We start from the raw sequence: 14,681 nt of genomic DNA on the forward strand, positions 1-14,681 counted from the left end.
CCATCCTGGGCTGTGGTCACGACGGACGCGAGTCTGTCAGGATGGGGAGCGGTTTTTCTCCACCACAAGGCTCAGGGAACCTGGACTCCGACAGAGTCCTCCCTTCAGATCAATGTTCTGGAGATAAGGGCAGTGTATCTAGCCCTCAAGGCGTTCCATCGGTGGCTCGAGGGCAGGCAGATCCGCATACAGTCGGACAACGCCACGGCGGTTGCGTACATCAACCACCAGGGCGGCACTCGCAGTCGTCAAGCCTTCCAAGAAATCCGGCGGATTCTGCTGTGGGCGGAGGCCACAGCCTCCACCATCTCCGCGGTTCACATTCCGGGCGTAGAAAACTGGGAAGCAGACTTCCTCAGTCGCCAGGGCATGGACGCGGGGGAATGGTCTCTCCACCTGGACGTGTTTCAAGAGATCTGTTGCCGCTGGGGAACGCCGGACGTCGATCTCATGGCGTCTCGGCACAACAACAAGGTCCCGGCATTCATGGCACGGTCTCAGGACCACAGAGCTCTGGCGGCGGACGCCTTAGTTCAGGATTGGTCGCAGTTTCAACTGCCTTATGTATTCCCTCCTCTGGCAATGCTGCCCAGAGTGTTGCGCAAGATCAGGTCCGACTGCCGCCGCGCCATCCTCGTCGCTCCAGATTGGCCGAGGCGGTCGTGGTACCCGGATCTGTGGCATCTCACGGTGGGGCAACCGTGGGCGCTCCCAGACCGACCAGACTTGCTATCTCAAGGGCCATTTTTCCATCTGAATTCTGCGGCCCTCAACCTGACTGTGTGGCCATTGAGTCCTGGCTCTTAGCGTCCTCAGGGTTGTCTCAAGATGTCATTGCCACTATGAGACAGGCCAGGAAACCAACGTCAGCCAAGATCTATCACAGAACTTGGAGGATCTTCTTAGCCTGGTGCTCTGAGAGGGGGTTTATCCCCTGGCCGTTTGCCTTACCCAGGTTTCTTTCCTTCCTTCAATCGGGATTGGACAAGGGTTTGTCTCTCGGCTCTCTCAAAGGTCAAGTCTTGGCGCTTTCCGTGTTTTTTCAAAAGCGTCTAGCCAGGCTTCCGCAGGTCCGCACGTTCCTGCAGGGAGTTTGCCACATAGTCCCACCTTACAAGCGTCCGCTGGAACCCTGGGATCTCAACATGGTTCTACGGGCTCTTCAAAAACCACCTTTCTTTGTCGCTCCATTGGGAGACCCAGACAATTGGGTGTATAGCTACTGCCTCCGGAGGCCACACAAAGTATTACACTTAAAAGTGTAAACCCCTCCCCTCTGCTATACACCCTCCCGTGCATCACGGGCTCCTCAGTTTTTATGCTTTGTGCGAAGGAGGCACACATCCACGCAAGCTCCACAATTTGGTCAGCAGCAGCTGCTGACTATATCGGATGGAAGAAAAGAGGGCCCATAACAGGGCCCCCAGCATGCTCCCTTCTCACCCCACTGTGTCGGCGGTGCTGTTAAGGTTGAGGTACCCATTGCGGGTACACAGGCAGGAGCCACATGCTGTTTTCCTTCCCCATCCCTTATGGGCTCTGGGTGAAGTGGGATCCTATCCGGTCATCCAGGCACTGGGACCGGCCTCCCTCCGCAGCCCCTGTGGGATTCTGCCGGACAGGAGACGGAGTATCATCAGGGACAGGGCCCTGCATCTACAGGTACTCTGTGTCCCCTTGGGGACGGTGCTTAGAGCACCTTGGCCTCAGACGCTGCAGCGCCTGAGGTGATTCGTATGACGCCGGGACTACCGCGCCGACCGCGCCTGCCTGCCGGCCGCGGTTTTTAACTTTAGTCCCCGGCTTTTGCGGCCTAGTGCCTTTTCACTCCCGCCCCCGGCCCTGCCAGTCAGGGGGAAGGGCGGGACGGTCGGTCTAACGCCGACAGTGAGAGCTGGAGCACACTTGCTGTCCTCCGTCCCCCTCACTAAGCACTCTACGGCACAGAGGTACTCAGTGTCCCCTTGGGGACGGTGCATGGAGCACCTTGGCAGATTGGCAGCGACTGCGGGGTTGGTACGGTACTACCGCGCCGACCGCGCCTGCCGGCCGGCCGCGGTGTTTAACTTTAGCAACCGGCTTTCGCGGCCTAGTGCCTTAAACTCCCGCCCCCGGACCTGCCAGTCAGGGGGAAGGGCGGGACAGTCGGGCTGACGCCGACAGTGAGGGCCGGAGCACACTTCGCTGTCCTCCGCCCCCCTCACTAATCACGCTACGGAGCTGATCCCCGCAAGGTACTCAGTGTCCCCTTGGGGACGGTGCAGAGAGCACCTTGGCCTCAGACTTGGCGACTACCGCGCCGACCGCGCCTGCTTGCCGGCCGCGGTTTGTAACTTTAGCTCCCGGCTTTTGCGGCCTAGCGCCTTAAACTCCCGCCCCGGCCCTGCCAGTCAGGGGGAAGGGCGGGACGGTCAGTCGGAGGCTGACAGTAAGGGCTGGAGCACACTCGGCTGTCCTCCGCCCCCCTCACGTTTCACTCGGGGCACCAGATTCCCGCACTTTCGGGGTTACGCCCACGGCTCCCCCCTCCACTGTATACGCCGACAGCCATGTTTTTAAGCAGCACATACTGCTTCAGGGTCGGTACGCCAGGGGGCTTCTTCTCGGTGCTGGGCCCCCTAGAGTGCTGAACTGTATATATGGATATAAATGTTTGTATGCAGTTTCACAGTTCGACTGTACACTGTGAGCATTGCTCGTCACTATCCATGGCTCAGGCTATGGACAAATGGTCTGCTAAGAGACTAGGAGTTTACAGTCCAGACCGGCCCCTTACACAGGCCCCGGGCACTGCGGGATCACCCCAGGCCTCTATCGGTCTGCAACGAAGCGTGCTCCTGGGGTGGCCTCTAGTTATTACAGGTGGACTCCAGCACGAACCGCAGTCCCAGTCCGGCTAAGCAGCCTTGCTTAGAATCTTCCCCCGACTTCATCAAGGGTCTCAGCTTGAGGACTCTCTAGAGGATGGGGCGGAGGTCGCAACCCAGGACTCTGTCCGGAAGTGGCTCTCAAGGCTTCACAGATGCTGTCCAGAAGCACACCTTCCCGGACAAGCGTTTTACTGAACGCCTTATAACACACGTTGTCCCTTCCCCTCTGACGTTGTTAAGGGTTGGCCTCAGTGTCACAAGGTGCCCTCCAGTCCCTTGAGTGGCGGCTAGATCAGTAGTAGCAGTGGCTGACGGTTCCACGCTCAAGAATGACAAGGACAGACAGATAGAACTCCTAATGAGATCCATCTATGAAGCCATAGGCGCGTCCGTTGCCCCAGCCTTTGCAGGGGTGGGCACTCCAGGCTATCTCAGCTGATCTGTCTGAGATTAATGCGGTCATACTCTGCTCCGCAATTAGCGTCTTTGACGTCTCAGGCGGTGGTATTTTCATCCTCCGCCGTGCATGCTGTCCTGGATTCGGCCAGCCGCACAGCGGTAGCATCCGCCTCTCTGGTGGCAGTCCGCAAGGACTCGTGCCTACCCAGCCCAAACCAAAGGGACCTCAGCACCCTCAGCTAGGTCCAATTCCTCATCGTCCAACGGGCCACAGAAGAGCCAGAGAACCTCTTCTGCATGGCGGTCCAGGTCAGGGGAGTGGTCCTCACATGTCCAAGACCGATGAAGGAGACATTCTGTCTTACGGTCACAGGATAGAGCTCAGTTCTCGTCCTCCGACTCGTTTCTTCAGAGCATCTCCGTCCCCCGAGGCAGGAGGAGTTGCGATCCTCGTTCCCCTTCAAGAACGTAGTCGCGGCTTTTTACTCCAGCTTGTTCGTGGTACCAGATAGGACGGATCACTCCGCCCCGTTCTGGACTTCACTCTGCTCAACGGACAGAGAACCTGACGGTTCCGGAAGGAATCTCTCCGCTTTGCCATCGCCTTGATGGCCCAAGGAGACTTCCTAGCATCAATCGACATCAGGGATGCCTATCTCCACGTGCCGATTGCACCAGAGCATCAGCGCTTCCTGCGATTCGCCATAGGGGACGAACACCTTCAATTCGTGGCACTAACTTTCGGCCTGGCGACAGCCCCACGGGTCTTCACCAAGGTCATGCCAATGGTGGTAGCAGTCCTACACTCTCAGGGACACTCGGTGATCCCTTACTTAGACAATCTGCTGGTCAAGGCCCCCTCTCGGGTGGCATGCCAACACAGCCTGAACATTGCTCTGGAGACTCTCCAGAGATTCGGGTGGATCCTCAATTTCCCAAAGTCAAAATTGACACCGGCCCAATCACTGGCATATCTCGGATGGAGTTTCCTACTCTCTCAGCGATAGTGAAGCTTCCGCTGGACAAACAGCGTTCACTACAGACAGGGGTGCAATCGCTCCTTCGAGCCCAGTCACACCCTTTGAGGCGCCTCATGCACTTCCTAGGGAAGTTGGTGGCAGCAATGGAGGCAGTTCCGTTTGCGCAGTTTCATTTGCGTCCACTTCAATGGGACATTCTCCGCAAATGGGACAGGAAGTCGACGTCCCTCGACAGGAACGTTTCCCTTTCTCGGGCAGCCAAGGCCTCCCTTCAGTGGTGGCTTCTTCCCACTTCTTGTCGAAGGGAAAATCCTTTCTGCCCCCATCCAGGGCTGTGGTCACGGCGGACGCGAGTCTGTCAGGGAGTCTTCCTCCGTCACAGGGCTCAGGGTACATGGACTCAGCCAGAGTCCCCCCTCCAGATCAATGTTCTGGAGGTAAGGGCAGTGTATCTAGCCCTAAAGGCGTTCCAGCCATGGCTGGAAGGCAGGCAGATCCGAATTCAGTCGGACAACGCCACGGCGGTGGCATACATCAACCACCAAGGCGGCACACGCAGTCGGCAAGCCTTCCAGGAAGTCCGGCGGATTCTGCTGTGGGTGGAAGCCACAGCCTCCACCATCTCCGCAGTTCACATCCCGGGCATAGAAAACTGGGAAGCAGTCTTTCTCAGTCGCCAGGGCATGGACGCAGGGGAATGGTCTCTTCACCCGGACGTGTTTCAAGAGATTTGTTGCCGCTGGGGGAAGCCGGACGTCGACCTAATGGCGTCCCGGCACAACAACAAGGTCCCGGCATTCATGGCACGTTCTCAAGATCACAGAGCTCTGGCGGCAGACGCGTTAGTTCAGGATTGGTCGCAGTTTCAACTGCCTTATGTATTTCCTCCTCTGGCGATGCTGCCCAGAGTGTTACGCAAGATCAGATCCGACTGCCGCCGCGCCATCCTCGTCGCTCCAGACTGGCCGAGGAGGTCGTGGTACCCGGATCTGTGGCATCTCACGGTAGGCCAACCGTGGACACTACCAGACCGGCCAGACTTGCTGTCTCAAGGGCATTTTTCCATCTGAATTCTGCGGCCCTCAACCTGACTGCGTGGCCATTGAGTCCTGGATCCTTGCGTCTTCAGGGTTATCTCAAGAGGTCATTGCCACTATGAGACAGGCCAGGAAACCAACGTCCGCCAAGATCTACCACAGGACGTGGAAGATCTTCTTATCCTGGTGCTCTGATCAGGGTTTTTACTCTCTGGCCATTCGCCTTGCCCACTTTTCTGTCCTTTCTTCAATCCGGAATGGAAAAGGGGTTGTCTCTCGGTTCACTTAAGGGACAAGTTTCGGCGCTTTCTGTGTTTTTTCAAAAGCGTCTAGCCAGGCTTCCTCAGGTACGCACGTTCCTGCAGGGGGTTTGCCACATAGTCCCTCCTTACAAGCGTCAGCTAGAACCCTGGGATCTGAACAGGGTGATACCGGCTCTTCAGAAACCACCCTTCGAGCCAATGAAGGATATTTCTCTTTCACGCCTTTCGCAGAAGGTGGTCTTCCTAGTGGCAGTCACGTCACTCCGCAGAGTGTCTGACATAGCAGCGCTGTCATGCAAAGCCCCCCTTCCTGGTGTTTCACCAGGACAAGGTGGTTCTGCGTCCGGTTCCGGAATTTCTCCCGAAGGTGGTATCCTCTTTTCATCTCAATCAGGATATCTTCTTACCTTCTTTTTGTCCTCATCCAGTTCACCAACGTGAAAAGGATTTGCACTTGTTAGATCTGGTGAGAGCACTCAGACTCTACATTTCTCGTACGGCGCCACTGCGCCGCTCTGATGCGCTCTTTGTCCTTGTCGCTGGCCAGCGTAAGGGGTCGCAGGCTTCCAAGTCAACCTTGGCTCGGTGGATCAAGGAACCGATTTTTGAAGCCTACCGTTCTTCTGGGCTTCTGATTCCTTCAGGGCTGAAAGCCCATTCTACCAGAGCCGTGGGTGCGTCCTGGGCATTGCGGCACCAGGCTACGGCTCAGCAGGTGTGTCAGGCGGCTACCTGGTCGAGTCTGCACATTTTCACGAAACACTATCAGGTGCATGCCTATGCTTCGGCAGATGCCAGCCTAGGTAGGCGAGTCCTTCAGGCGGCGGTTGCCCACCTGTAAGAGGGGGCCGTTATTTCGGCTCTTTTTATCGAGGTATTCTTTTACCCACCCAGGGACTGCTTTTGGACGTCCCAATTGTCTGGGTCTCCCAATGGAGCGACAAAGAAGAAGGGAATTTTGTTTACTTACCGTAAATTCCTTTTCTTCTAGCTCCTATTGGGAGACCCAGCACCCGCCCCTGTTCCCTTCGGGCTGTTTGTTCTTTTGTGTACACATGTTGTTCATGTTGAATTGTTCTTTTGGTTCATGGTTTCAGTTCTCCGAACATCCTTCGGATTGAATTTACCTTAGACCAATTTATAAGTTTCCTCCTTCCTGCTTTGGCACCAAAACTGATGGGCCCGTGATGCACGGGAGGGTGTATAGGCAGAGGGGAGGGGTTACACTTTTTAAAGTGTAATACTTTGTGTGGCCTCCGGAGGCAGTAGCTATACACCCAATTGTCTGGGTCTCCCAATAGGAGCTAGAAGAAAAGGAATTTACGGTAAGTAAACAAAATTCCCTTCTTTTTCAAAAGCGTCTAGCCAGGCTTCCGCAGGTCCGCACGTTCCTGAAGGGAGTTTGCCACATAGTCCCACCTTACAAGCGTCCGCTGGAACCCTGGGACCTTAACAGGGTGCTGACGGCTCTTCAGAAACCACCTTTCGAGCCGCTGCAGGAGGTCTCTTTATCACGTCTTTCGCAGAAGGTGGCATTTCTAGTGGCAGTTACATCGCTCCGTAGAGTGTCGGAGCTGGCAGCGCTGTCATGCAAAGCCCCCTTCCTGGTTTTTCACCAGGATAAGGTGGTTCTGCGACCTGTTCCGGAATTTCTCCCTAAGGTGGTATTCTCTTTTCATCTCAATCAGGATATCTCCTTACCTTCATTTTGCCCTCATCCAGTTCACCAATGTGAAAAGGATTTGCACTCGTTAGATTTAGTGAGAGCACTCCGGCTCTACGTGTCTCGCACGGCGCCCCTGCGCCGTTCAGATGCGCTCTTTGTCCTTGTCGCTGGCCAGCGTAAGGGTTCGCAGGCTTCCAAGTCAACTTTGGCTCGATGGATCAAGGAACCGATTCTTGAAGCCTACCGTTCTTCTGGGCTTCCACTTCCCCCAGGGTTGAAAGCCCATTCTACCAGAGCCGTGGGTGCGTCCTGGGCATTGCGGCACCGGGCTACGGCTCAGCAGGTGTGTCAGGCAGCTACCTGGTCTAACACTACTTGGTACCGTTTTACTGGCCAAGAAAGAAGTGAATCAATATGATTTTCCATCAATTATTTATTTTATTATCAATAAATTCAAACCATTATAATATCAAACAAGAGAGCCGCCAGGGGGACACATGGTTCCAGAATGTGGATAAATAAACATCCTGCTCATTATGACACTGTACAATATCCGCACTATGCATAGGGATATCAATATTAAATATCAAATATCATCACCTATTCTGTTATCGTACTGTGTTCCAGACTATAGGTACATAAACATCCTACTCATTATGACTGTACAACATCCATGTATAGAAACATCAATATTAAATATTAAATCATACCATCACCCATTCTGCTACCATGCTGTGTCACACATCACGGGACATAAGGTCTATTTATTATTGTTACTACTAAGGGTAGTGGATATAGCTACCAATACCAGGAGGGTATATACCCCTTATCCAATATTCCACCAAATTTACCTAGGCCCCTATGGGTATTCCCATCATGTGAGAAACACGCCTGGCAGCAGAAAAGGTTTCATCCGATCCAATAAGTATAACACAGCACCAATCACTGAATATAGACTGCAAACAGTTGTTATTATAGAAAAATAAACATCCTACTTATTATGACACTGTACAGTATCCATACCATGTGTAGGAATATCAATATTAAATATTAGATCATACCATCACCCATTCTGTTACCTGCTGTGTCACACATCACGGGAAATATGGTCTATTTATTGTTACTACTAAGGGCAGTGGATATAGGTTCAAATTCCGGATGGGTATATGAACCCCTTATCCAATATTCCACCACATTTTCTTAAGCCCTTATGGGTATTCCCAACATGTGAAACACGCCCGGCAACAGAAGAGGTTTCATCTAATCCAATAGGTATAACACAGCACCAATCCCTAAACATAGATTACAAACAATTGTTACCATCAAAAGCAGCGTTTACTTACATTAAACGGTATATTATCTGGCCATGTGCCCCTCCACCCTTAACGCACGTTTCGCCTCACGCTTTGTCAAAAGAGGGCGTGTCAAGGTGGGGAAACCTTCGTGCTTATATATTAACAACCCCCCAATAGTTGTGCCCTGTAATATACCGTTTAATGTAAGTAAACGCTGCTTTTGATGGTAACAATTGTTTGTAATCTATGTTTAGGGATTGGTGCTGTGTTATACCTATTGGATTAGATGAAACCTCTTCTGTTGCCGGGCGTGTTTCACATGTTGGGAATACCCATAAGGGCTTAAGAAAATGTGGTGGAATATTGGATAAGGGGTTCATATACCCATCCGGAATTTGAACCTATATCCACTGCCCTTAGTAGTAACAATAAATAGACCATATTTCCCGTGATGTGTGACACAGCAGGTAACAGAATGGGTGATGGTATGATCTAATATTTAATATTGATATTCCTACACATGGTATGGATACTGTACAGTGTCATAATAAGTAGGATGTTTATTTTTCTATAATAACAACTGTTTGCAGTCTATATTCAGTGATTGGTGCTGTGTTATACTTATTGGATCGGATGAAACCTTTTCTGCTGCCAGGCGTGTTTCTCACATGATGGGAATACCCATAGGGGCCTAGGTAAATTTGGTGGAATATTGGATAAGGGGTATATACCCTCCTGGTATTGGTAGCTATATCCACTACCCTTAGTAGTAACAATAATAAATAGACCTTATGTCCCGTGATGTGTGACACAGCATGGTAGCAGAATGGGTGATGGTATGATTTAATATTTAATATTGATGTTTCTATACATGGATGTTGTACAGTCATAATGAGTAGGATGTTTATGTACCTATAGTCTGGAACACAGTACGATAACAGAATAGGTGATGATATTTGATATTTAATATTGATATCCCTATGCATAGTGCGGATATTGTACAGTGTCATAATGAGCAGGATGTTTATTTATCCACATTCTGGAACCATGTGTCCCCCTGGCGGCTCTCTTGTTTGATATTATAATGGTTTGAATTTATTGATAATAAAATAAATAATTGATGGAAAATCATATTGATTCACTTCTTTCTTGGCCAGTAAAACGGTACCAAGTAGTGTTGGTTCAGTGTAACTGAAGTGTGTATAGTAATTGGACTTGGGTAAAACTAGCTACCTGGTCTAGTCTGCACACTTTCACGAAACACTATCAGGTGCATACCTATGCTTCGGCAGACGCCAGTCTAGGTAGGCGAGTACTTCAGACGGCGGTTGCCCACCTGTAAGAGGGGGTCGTTTTACGGCTCTTTTTATCGAGGTATTCTTTTGCCCACCCAGGGACTGCTTTTGGACGTCCCAATTGTCTGGGTCTCCCAATGGAGCGACAAAGAAGAAGGGAATTTTGTTTACTTACCGTAAATTCCTTTTCTTCTAGCTCCTATTGGGAGACCCAGCACCCGCCCCTGTTCCCTTCGGGCTGTTGTTCTTTTGTGTACACATGTTGTTCATGTTGAATTGTTCTTTTGGTTCATGGTTTGCAGTTCTCCGAACATCCTTCGGATTGAATTTACCTTAGACCAATTTATAAGTTTCCTCCTTCCTGCTGTTGCACCAAAACTGAGGAGCCCGTGATGCACGGGAGGGTGCATAGGCAGAGGGGAGGGGTTACACTTTTTAAAGTGTAATACTTTGTGTGGCCTCCGGAGGCAGAAGCTATACACCCAATTGTCTGGGTCTCCCAATAGGAGCTAGAAGAAAAGGAATTTACGGTAAGTAAACAAAATTCCCTTCTTTTTATCATAGTGCTCAGATGGCTGGTCTGTTATGTGAAGAGGAGGCTCAGGAGGTGGACAACGTCAAGTATATTGGATACTGCAAATACCACTATAACAAGATGGTGAGAGATCCGCAGGTACATGTCTCCACTTATTCTTACATTACTAGTTTATCTATCTGCACAGTAAAGTTAAAATTTAGTATAAAATGATTTACAAAATTGCTTTACTCGTAATCCCCTGATCAAATGTTAATGGCTTTATTCTTTAGTAGGACCTTTCCAGACCTACAACAGGATTATCTGTAATATTTCTAATTCCCCATGTCTTCATGGTTATCAATCCTCTATAGGCTGTTGGACTATCAAACTATCAGCAGCAGTAAATACCGCATTCACATTTCTGCAGTCAACAAGCAACACTTAGCATCCCATAATTCAATAAGACAGTTATTTTTCCTACATCAAAATGCAGATGCTAAGAAAAAGTTCTGTGCAGAACTGCTGGAATGGTTTCAGCTCGGAATTGTGAATACAAAATTAATATACAGGCTGTCAATCAGGGCCGCTATAAGACGAGTAAAGCAATGTCTTTAGAAAATTGCTCAACTTTATGTAGATTAAAGGGGTGTCTGGTCTAAATCCACAAATCTGCAGTCACGCACTGTGAGGATTCGCCAGTGTCAGAGCGTGAAACGGTGTTTTTGCGCCTACGAGTTTGCGCTATCCAAACTCCTGGCCAGAATTCGACTATATGGACTCTGCCTCGCTCAATGCACTTACATTGAGCAAGATCCCATCTAGTTGCTTTCTGGCCGGGAGCATGAATATCGAACACTCGTGGCCATGTGACCGCTGTTCCCGGCTTTGACACTGGTGAATCCTCACAGTGTACAGTCAGTACGATATGAGGATTAACAAGTCTGCAGTCACGTAGTGACTGCAGACTTGTGGATTTAGACTGGACAACCCCTTCTAATTTTACACAGTATGATGTAAAAGGGACTAAACATTTTTCATAGAATTTGCCAGAAGGTTTATGAATAATAACATCACCGGATAGGGGACTTTAAGACAAGTGCACCTTTTGTGGCTGTAGATTCATTAGGCATAAAAAGAAAAGTAATTTCTCTATCACTTCATTAAAGGTCACAGAAGACCATTGGTGTTTGCTTCTGCCACTATGCTTCTCACACTGTGCAAAAAAAGTTAGCTCCTCTGCAGTAGTATACACCCACCAACTGGCACAGAGATAATCAGTTTTACCTTAGAGTCAGTAGGAGGCAGACACGGGGCTGCTTTCAGCTCTGCTTCTACCTTAAATTTGTTGTCTTATTAATGATTTCCCTTTTTTTTCTGATTCAGCTTGTGATTGGGTACCAGAAGGGAGTTGTCACTCTGTTGACCCTCCCCCCAAGAGACCGAGAGCACTGTGTGGGGTTGCATCACTACTGTTGTCTCTTTGATCCATCCAGCAGGACCCTAACCCCCTAAAACATCAAGAGTGTTTGGGGCTCCCTGGTGGTCAGTCCTTTATCACCATTCCACTACCCTCTCACCTTTCAGAGTCTGATGTGCAGGGAGGGAAGACAAATCCAGTACCTTCCAGCTGCCCAAAAGACAGTGTCCGGAATGCCTGAAGACAGTCTTCCTCAGTGTACTCCAAATATGGATTCCAGGGCTTTCAGGACAGGTACTCCCTGCCCTTGGTCCTGAGCTATGGGGTGCCTCGATAAAGAAAAAGGCTTTTTATTTGTAGATAATTACAATAATAATCCTTTAAAGTTTTTATTTTTAAGATGGGACTGAGGTTTACCCCTTTCTGCTGTTAGCTCAATTCTCCACACTGCCCCAGTTCTGCCTTGCAGCCTGGCTCTCTAATTTAGGCCACTTTTTCATTGTGCCCTACTCCTGCGGTCAGGACATGCCCCAATCACTCAGCCAATCAGCCACGCCTGCGCTCCCTTCCTCATCCCCCCATTGCACTTTGCCTATCATAGCGCATCGCTCTCTCACGGCGCTTGGGCTCCCTGCACGCTTTTCATAGTTGCCTTGCCACCCCCTTTTTTCGGCGCCTACATTGCCTCCTGCTCGGCGCCATCTTCCGCTCCACGCTTTCTCTGCACCTGCAGCCTCTGTCCCCCTCCTGCAAGCTGGACTCCCAGCACCAGCAGTCCTTTCCTGCCCCAAAGCCACAGCCTTTTCAGCACTATAGGGATCCAATCTGCTGAATCAGGGTAAGGTCTGCCACCTAGGGGCAGCTCTTCCACAGCATCATTCCCTCTAGAACATAACTTCTTTCTATGCTTAACCTCAAGGAACCTTAATCCCACTCTCTGGCTCTTGTCCTTCACTTTGCCTGTTCCTCTTGCCACAAGACGTTTCCTTAGGATCAGGCCTCGGTCCTCTGCCCAAACTGTAGTCCACCCACCAAGCCAACCCCTCAGGAGCTCCCGAGTGGCCGCGGCTCTCTTGCAGTGAGTCGCTGACCTAACCAAGGTATCCTAGGCCTTGGTTTCGGTCATGGAATGGCTACCTAATCCAGCCATCGCCACAGGAGTCCAACTCGATTCACAGGGTGAGTTGAACTCCCCAGTTCCTCAACGCCGATTTAGCAGACCACTGGCAGGAGATCCAAGAAGCAAGTTCACACAAATTCTTCTTCAAGGTCTCCCATACCTTCATTCTTCCATGACGGCATCGTTTTCTCATTCTCCTTCCTCCAACACTGCTGTGGCTCAGGAGTCAAACCACTGATACGACTCCGATTCTGATCTAGAGTCCGATCAAATTTTTAAGCTTTGTTATATGGTGAATAATCTGATTATAGCCGTTAATCAGACCCTCAATGTTAAGGATGAGGATCCAGTTTAATCTCAACACTCCGTACTGTTCAAAAAGTTATGACTGCCTCCCGTTTTCGCTAACCATGAAGAATTCAACCAAATTTTTGCCAGGTAATGGGAGCATTTGGAAAAATGTTTCCAAAAACATAAACACATGGAAGTTCTATACCATTTGCATCTGATCTTTTTCAAAGATAGGCAGAGTCTCTTTTAGTGGATCCCCCAGTCTCCCGACTCTCCACTAACAAAATCCTTCCTCTGTGAAATGGGGCTTCCCTCAAAGACCCCTCTCACAGGCACACTGTGACTCTGGCATAGTCTGCCTTCAAGGCCGCGGGATCGGCTCTATCCACATGGGTCTCCGCCTGGGCCAAGATCCTTTGCCAGGGCATCTTGTCTGGGGCTCTCACCTCCGAACTGGTGGACCTAGTGGACCAAGTTGCCTACCCTGGATAGACGCTGACACTTGCTAAGCCCTTTCGGCCAGCAATATTGTCACAATCTGCAGAATCTTATGCCTGAAGGAGTGAAACGCAGACCCAGCATCTAAGAAGTCCCTCATCAGTCTCCCTTTCCAGGGTTCCTGACTTTTCAGAGGAAAACTGAACAAGATCATTTTGGATGCCACCGAGGGTAAAATCACCTCTTCCACAACAGAAGCTGAAATGCCCACCCCCCAAGAGACGTTTGTTTTCTTTTTGTTCCTTTCTCCAATTTTCATCCGGGCACAACAGTCACCAGGATAAGTCTTCAATCTGCCAAGAAAAAAGACAACCAAGCCTGCTCCCTCCTGGCGTCCTCGCAGGCATCAAGGCAAGCCTTTTAGATGCAACAGATTCTCTTCAGCATGACGGGGCGTGCCTACCCAGGAACCCTCTCTGGGTGGGTGGTCGGTCAACAACTTCTATTTCCGGACTAGTGACTCTCTGTAGTCAACGATGCTTGGGTTTGGGACATTGTTTCCTACGGCTACAAAATAGTTTACTACCTTTCCTCACTTTCGCTTTTTTGTATCCCCTCAAAGGATCCCTCTCTCATCCCAGGGTTTTTCACAGTCATTGTTCTCTCCTCAGGTCCGGTGTCGTCAATCCTTTTCCTTCTCATGAACGCTTGTCAGGTTTCTATTCAAACCTGTTTGTGGTCCCAAAGAAGGATCATTCCATCCTTCACCATCTTGAACATCAAGTTGTTAAACAGACGCCTCTAGCTCCGCCACTTCAGGATGGAGTCTCTCTGTTCAGTGATAGCCTCCATAGAGCCCAAGGAGTTTATATGTTTAGTGGACATTCAGGATGCCTATCTGCACATACCCATTTTTCCATCCCGCCAGTGATGCCTGAATTTCGCAGTTCAGGGCTCCCACTTTCAGTTCAGAGCACTGCCGTTTGCCCTATCCACAGCGCCCAGGGTTTTCACGAAGGTGATGGCAGCCATGATGGCTATTTTTCAGACCAAAGGCATCCCTTTCCTGGACAACATCCTAATTAAAGCACCA

General features: G+C 50.2%; 1 protein-coding gene across 1 annotated transcript in view; it reads left to right on the forward strand.

Moving 5' to 3' along the window:
• Positions 1-14,681, forward strand: part of MLLT6 (MLLT6, PHD finger containing) — a 124,926-nt gene that overhangs the window by 37,138 nt on the left and 73,107 nt on the right. The window contains exon 6 of the mRNA XM_075350101.1: positions 10,370-10,478. Coding sequence (XP_075206216.1) covers positions 10,370-10,478 — 109 coding nt within the window. The remainder of the gene's footprint in view (positions 1-10,369; positions 10,479-14,681) is intronic.

The sequence above is a fragment of the Anomaloglossus baeobatrachus genome, chromosome 5 (assembly GCF_048569485.1).
Source record: "Anomaloglossus baeobatrachus isolate aAnoBae1 chromosome 5, aAnoBae1.hap1, whole genome shotgun sequence".
NCBI lineage: Eukaryota > Metazoa > Chordata > Amphibia > Anura > Aromobatidae > Anomaloglossus > Anomaloglossus baeobatrachus.